We start from the raw sequence: 7,500 nt of genomic DNA, 5'->3' as shown, positions 1-7,500 counted from the left end.
TGAGTTTTGCTTACACGTCCTCCACACACACATATTATCACACTGTCCATCTCACACAGGCTTCCATAGTTCCCTCTGAAGACATTCTCACAGGGCTGTGGTTTCTGCAGACTCAGCAGCTAATGTACAGACCTTCCTCTGTGCAGGACTTGAGTCACTGGCAGTCGAGTAAAACGGCCCGGGGCCCCCTGGAGGACGGCTGGAGAGAGGACACCAAGCCCATCATGTGCTCCTATAAGAGGGTGCAGTGCAGCTTCGAGGTGTACGGCTTCCAGGGCCGCACGGAGGAGTTCATACACAAAGTGAGACGGAGCTGATTTTCCCATTACGCCTTTTTTCTTCTGCTTCAGTACAGGGGGATGGATCAGGATATGATCTGCAATTAAGGTTAAGTGTAATGCTGGAGCTGGGGGGGAAATACATTCACAGCTAATTGGATTCCCTAAAGTGGTGCTTATGTGAGCACAGCAGTAATTTCTGCACGCTGGAGTCCTTCGCTTCATACACCTACATGGATGGTCCCCTACCATAGAACACAAGTTGGATCTCGCATCCTAGTAAAATCGTCATTGTTTATTTGGTGGTTATTTCAATGTGCTCGGTGTCGCATTTGAACATAAATAAATCATTACCTCAGTAATTTTTTAGACATTATTATCCTTACCGTTAACAAATGAGACCATCACCAAAAAGATTGGCAGCCTCTAACCTGCATTTTACCTTGTGTACATAGGAAATAGCTTTTCATCACAACACAGGAAGAAGGCTGCTGTTTCTCCGTTTCTCAGACTGGCACACCTTCCACTGACGGTGGAAGAAGGCGTGAAAGACCAAGTTCCAACATGTTAATCCTCTTCAGCAAAGTGAAACAGAAAACAAACACACCCAAAACAACCAGGGTTACTTTGAGGCTTGCGGAGAGTTGGCAACAGTGTTTATGGGAATGTGGTCTTCATATTGAGAAACACTAGCAACACTAGCAACAATACGAGGGATCAGCGTGACCTCACTTGCCATCCAGAAATGCGGAACCCCGCGGCAGTTAATAGTATGAGTTGTGTCAAACAAACGGTAATATCTCAAAAACTATACATCACATCGCTAATATTTTGACATTTTGAGTGAGAGCAGAAGTAGCTCAAGAGTTTGATGTATAATATATGCATGTTGTGTTAAAGTTGTGTGAACTGTCGCAGTTTTTAAAATGTAAGCAGAGTTAACTGGCTAGAGTCAGACATTCAAGCCTCGCGCCACTTGGGCTCCATAGGGTTCCATTGCCGTTGCCACCCAGTGACGCGGTTTGTTTACCAAAATGCTGCTCGGCTGATCCCTCGTATAGCACTGGCATGAGATAAAGGCTGCCAATTGTCTCGACCATGATCTCATTTTTTTTTTTTTTTTTTTATTATTATACATTTTTCGTTTTCAAACAACATATGAACAAAACAAACAGCTCAGACACATGAAAGGGAAAAAGACAAAAAACATACATACATACATACATACATACATACATAGCAAGAAAATAGTTATTGCTTATACAGCAGAAAAGGATACATTAAAGTTTAAATCCAAAAAACAAAAACAAAAAAACAAAAACAAAAAGAAATCTCATTTGTTTACAGTAATTATACCAAGGTATCAGTATTATTGTGACAATAACATATTGATGTTTAAAAATGCTACAAATAGCAGCTTTGTTTCATTACCCCTCCACCGGCGATAGCCGTGGCTACGTACATACGTACAGTATGTCTCATGCTCATTAACGCTATATGTCTCAGGAACGCCTTGAGGGAATTTCTTCAAATTTGGCTCAAACATCCACTTGGACTCAAGGATGAACTGATTAGATTTGGTTCAAGTTCAAGGTCACTGTGACCTTATTCCCTCAGGAACGCCTTGAGGGAATTTCTTCAAAGTGACTGCGTTTACATGGACTTGAGTATCCCGGTTACTGTCGGGGTTTTGGAGTATCCCGTTTTTGTGTTTGCGCATGTAAACATCATATCCCGGTTTCAGAAACCTGGATAAGCCCTTATCCCGGTTTTGAGAAAGCCGGTTATGCTAGCTGGAGTACTCCGAAAGAACCCGGGATACTGCTGCATGTATACACCTTATCCTGCTTTCTGACCGCAGCAGACTACCTGCGCAGGCGCGGATTCAGCCAAGTCTCACTTCTGGAGCGATGAGGAAATGGAGTTTTGCCAAGTTTTGTCTGTCGGTGATGAAATAATTAAATGCTTGGCAGCTTAGTTAGGAGAAAGCATCGAAATGCTGCCCTATTCAAGTCTGTAGTATACAGACTACAGGACGAAGGTGTTGTGACTAAAATGAAAGCAAGCGGGGGTAGGGTAGGACCATTTTCCATGTTGAAAACAATTAGCCGTGTTGTTGAGGTTCCCCCAAACATTGCCTACAGTAAAGTGCCATAAGAATGAATGGCAACACCCCTGCAGCGTGGGCTTCAAGGTTTGTGCTTGTATGAGTCTGGACAGACATTGATGTAGACCGCAACTTGACTTGTTGCATACAACCTCGAGGCGGTTATTTCTATTTTTATTTTATTTTTATGTTTCTGTTTCCTAAATTCTCACAGAATATCCAGGACATTCTATTGGTCGGCCACAGGCAAGCGGTGGCATGGATGGACGAATGGCACGGTGGGTCGGAAATGCACTTACGATGCAATTTTATAGATAAAAACAAAACATACAGCATAGTTGATAGATACATAATTGTGTTATTAAAACACGCACACTCGATTTCTAGGGTGGAGACTGGAGACGATGCGCCATGGGCGCACTTTTTTTTGGGTTGTGAGTTGTGTCCAAACTCATGTCAACTCGTGCCACATCATCAGTGCGTGTCATCCACATTATCAGTAGGTATGACATCACTTGATGATTGTGGGGCATGACATGACATCAGGAGTGGTTATGACATCATCCTTAACGTCGCTCAGTGTTTTCCAGATGAGCCATGCTCCGTTGACCTCTGACCTCGTCTCTGTCAGTGATTGGCTGTTTAGAGCGTAGCCCTCCTGGTCATACCAGGCCCTCAGTCAAAAAGCCTCGGGTATGTCTGGGTTGACCTTGACTGTTGAGCTGAACAAAGCAGAGAGAGATCAGAAAAATCAGACAGGTGAGCTCCTTTGATGCCTGCTACCACAGGCAGATTAGAGCCATGGACCTTCTCCACCTCCTCTCCCCACAGTGTGGCAGTGGTGTCCATTATTCAAATGGAGGGCTCTCTTGGAGACTTTTCTGCTGGTCTTAGTGGCGATACAGAAAACCTCCTCCTCACTCTTACACACTCCAATCACATCGATGATGGCATCCTTGTCTCTGTTCTCCAGCCGATGGAGCTATTGGCATGGAGCGTCATCTCGTAATCGTTCTTCAGCGTCATGTACTCCTTGTTGGCCAGCTTCAGCATGGTTTTAATGATGTAGTACACCTTGCCTTGCTCCACTAAAGGGAAAAAAACTTGTCCACCTCCTTCTTGAAGCCTGTGATCCTGATCTCCCCACCCTCATCCACAATCTCAAAGGAGAAGAGCTTGTGGCCTCTCCTCTAGAGTTACTTCATGTGTGGATGCTGGACTTGTTGGTGACTTGGGCTCTGATCGTCCACTTGCATTGGTCGGGGTTGAGGCTCGCGATAGGGACCATTTTTGTTAGAGAGGTTTAAGAAGTGCCAGGTGCCATCACGGGGGTCTTCTTCACAAAACCTCAGCTACAGCCTCGACCAAAAGAAGGCTCAATCTGAGCAACTCCGATCGACCTTGCAACTCCGAACAAACAGACAGCTCTCTAGATAGATAGATAGATTAGATTATATATTATTATTATTATTATTATTATTATTATTATTACACAAAAATTATTGCACAAAAACAATAGGGTTTCAGCCCCTATTGTTTTTGTGCCGGTTTATTCTTGTCGTTGTTGTTGTTCATCTGCCCCGACGCAAATTCCCGTGAGTTGGTAAATGGCAGAGACCTGAAATTTGGCACAATGACAGATATTGGTGGCTGGTTTCTGCTCAAGGAATATTTTTCAAATCGGCCTAAAGGTGGCGCTATAATTAAAGGTTTTACGTTAAAGGCCATAACTTCCACGCCGTTTGTCCAATTTTCAAACTTTTTTTTCCAGATGTTCAGGTGAACCTGCTCTACAAATTTGCCTCAAGGACCCTTAAGGTCCGTCTGGAAAATGTTTGAGATATTTTGAAAAGTTTGGAAAACACATTTTCGACATCTCCTCCTAGATCGTTTGACCGATTTCCACCAAAAACGCCAGGAAGCATCTAGGGAGCAAGCTCTACAATCATGATTTTTGGATTTTTGAAATCTACTTTCGTTTCGGAGATATTGATCGTTAAAGTTGTGAGAGGGTGTGGCCTCTCAGCTAAATTGTCATAACTTCATGACCGATTAACGAATCTTCACGAAACTTGCTGGAGATGTTCAGAGATAATGAGAGACCATGTGAGTAAAGTCTTGTACAATTCGACCAAAAGGGGGCGCCATAAACGCCAGAAATGGGCGTGGCCTAACACAAAAAAAGGCCGTAACTCCACACCTGTTTGTCCAATGATCAGGAAACTTGTCAGATATATCAAGGAGGATGTCCTAGTCAAAATCTGAAGTTTTGTCATCTGCGCAAGGCTTGAACCCCTGCTATCGCCGCTTGCGGCTAGAGCCCGACTGATATTATCGTCCCGCCGATATTATCGGCCGATATTGGCGATTACCGATATATCGGTATCGGTCATATTTGGCGCCGATTTTTTTAATATATATATATATAAGTTATAGACAGCATGGACAGCATGTTGTGTATATTTGATATTTTTTCTTAACTATTTGTTCTATTGTGTTTTTGTATTTCTAGTTATTTATAATTATTAAATTCCCAGTTAAGTTTACTGTTTCATTGCATTGAGTTTATTAATAAGCTGTAAAATATCCTGCCTACATCACATATTTCAATTCATGTCAACTCAATCATATCTTTGTCAAGTGTTTGATATTTGAGGGTTGCTGATGTGGTGCCTCCTCTGGTCGTTAAGGGCGCCTGTTCGGAGGGAGGGGAACTCGTTGGAATAGCGTGATCCTCCCACGTGCTATGTCCTACCGGTGAAGCTTCCCCTGTCAGGTGAAAAGAAGCGGCTGGCTAACTGCCCATGTGGAAGCATGGAGCCAGTTTTCGGCTCTCCCCAGATCAGCAGCAACCAGGATAAATAAATAAAAAATTAGCACTAATGGGGGATTAGCACTAATGGGGGATAAACATTTGATAAAAAAAAAAAAAAAAAAAAAAAAAAATATCGGCCGATATATCGGTTATCGGTATTTTATTATTCCCTAAAATCGGTATCGGTATTGGTTTCAAAAATCCCATATCGGTCGGGCTCTACTTGCGGCTATATTTATTATTATTATTATAAGATATAAGATATAAGATATGACTTTACCACAATATATACCTGAGAAATAAAATACATATTTTATACTGCATCGTCCAATAATGCTGTGTGTGTACTTTGCTTTCCCCACAGGGATGAGTTTAGAGGAGGTGAGAGAGTATGAGCGAGAACTGCATGAGAAGACTAACAGCAAAGTCAAATCCAGTCAGAGCAACACGGGTAGGTTGGAGCTCCTGACCTGTACTGTACTGAAATACCACAGAGGATGGGACGAGAGACAGAGGGGAGGAGAGCGGAGGCTGGAAATGGAAAGGAGAATGGAGGGTAGAGTGGGGGAGAAATAAGTTTTATACTGTGAATACAATGACCGTCGGTTGGAAACATAGATATAATGGTTGGAAAGTAAGGACAGGACATTTTGTTAGCAGTTGTGTTGAAGAGCAGTCTTGACAATTTGAGGGACCAGGTGTGTTTTAGCTGCAGTGTGCAGGCTAATTGGCTAAGGCTAGCGGACTGAGTGAGCGGTGGTGTGGCTGCCATCATGGCGGACAGAGGTGTGCTGATCGCTGCAGCGCTGCAGGGTGAGCAGTGATTGTACCTGTGCACATTATTGTCAGCCACATGTTGTGATAGATAAAAAAATAAATAAATTATGCAGTCCTTTAAGCAAAGAGTGCCTGAATTCTGTGTAGATACACGTAGTGGAGCCTGGCAGATATTAAATTAATTCTGTGTAGATACACGTAGTGGAGCCTGGCAGATATTAAATGAATTCTGTGTAGATACACGTAGTGGAGCCTGGCAGATATTAAATTAATTCTGTGTAGATACACATAGTGGAGCCTGGCAGGTATTAAACTGAATTCTGTGTAGATACACGTAGTGGAGCCTGGCAGATATTAAATTAATTCTGTGTAGATACACGTAGTGGAGCCTGGCAGGTATTAAACTGAATTCTGTGTAGAATCTGTAGATACACGTAGTGGAGCCTGGCAGGTATTAAATGAATTCTGTGTAGATATGCGTAGTGGAGCCTGGCAGGTATTAAACTGAATTCTGTGTAGATATGCGTAGTGGAGCCTGGCAGGTATTAAACTGAATTCTGTGTAGATATGCGTAGTGGAGCCTGGCAGGTATTAAACTGAATTCTGTGTAGATACACGTAGTGGAGCCTGGCAGATATTAAACTGAATTCTGTGTAGATATGCGTAGTGGAGCCTGGCAGATATTAAACTGAATTCTGTGTAGATACGCGTAGTGGAGCCTGGCAGATATTAAACTGAATTCTGTGTAGATATGCGTAGTGGAGCCTGGCAGATATTAAACTGAATTCTGTGTAGATACACGTAGTGGAGCCTGGCAGATATTAAACTGAATTCTGTGTAGATATGCGTAGTGGAGCCTGGCAGATATTAAACTGAATTCTGTGTAGATACGCGTAGTGGAGCCTGGCAGATATTAAACTGAATTCTGTGTAGATATGCGTAGTGGAGCCTGGCAGATATTAAACTGAATTCTGTGTAGATACACGTAGTGGAGCCTGGCAGATATTAAATTGAATTCTGTGTAGATACACGTAGTGGAGCCTGGCAGGTATTAAACTGAATTCTGTGTAGATATGCGTAGTGGAGCCTGGCAGATATTAAACTGAATTCTGTGTAGATACACGTAGTGGAGCCTGGCAGATATTAAATTGAATTCTGTGTAGATACACGTAGTGGAGCCTGGCAGATATTAAATTGAATTCTGTGTAGATACACGTAGTGGAGCCTGGCAGGTATTAAACTGAATTCTGTGTAGATACACGTAGTGGAGCCTGGCAGATATTAAACTGAATTCTGTGTAGATATGCGTAGTGGAGCCTGGCAGATATTAAATGCCAACACTAGAAAAGTGCACTCAGAGACAGAGTGCACTTTTCTAGTGTTGGCATTTCATTTCCGCATAATAAGCAGGGAATAATGTACAGATGGTAAGAAGCAGGAGATGTAGGAAAATCCAGAGAGACAAAACACACACGCACATGCACACACACACACACACTCCCATCCAAACCACACGTTTTTTA

General features: G+C 42.7%; 1 protein-coding gene across 1 annotated transcript in view; it reads left to right on the top strand.

The window, feature by feature from the left end:
* Positions 1-7,500, top strand: part of pitpnc1b (phosphatidylinositol transfer protein cytoplasmic 1b) — a 31,529-nt gene that overhangs the window by 21,304 nt on the left and 2,725 nt on the right. The window contains exons 6-8 of the mRNA XM_083635606.1: positions 147-302; positions 2,600-2,663; positions 5,565-5,651. Of these exons, the coding sequence (XP_083491732.1) occupies positions 147-302; positions 2,600-2,663; positions 5,565-5,651 (307 nt within the window). The remainder of the gene's footprint in view (positions 1-146; positions 303-2,599; positions 2,664-5,564; positions 5,652-7,500) is intronic.

This window comes from Poromitra crassiceps (assembly GCF_964638095.1).
Source record: "Poromitra crassiceps genome assembly, chromosome: 1".
Lineage (NCBI taxonomy): Eukaryota > Metazoa > Chordata > Actinopteri > Beryciformes > Melamphaidae > Poromitra > Poromitra crassiceps.
This window is presented reverse-complemented; position numbering and strand designations above follow the sequence as displayed.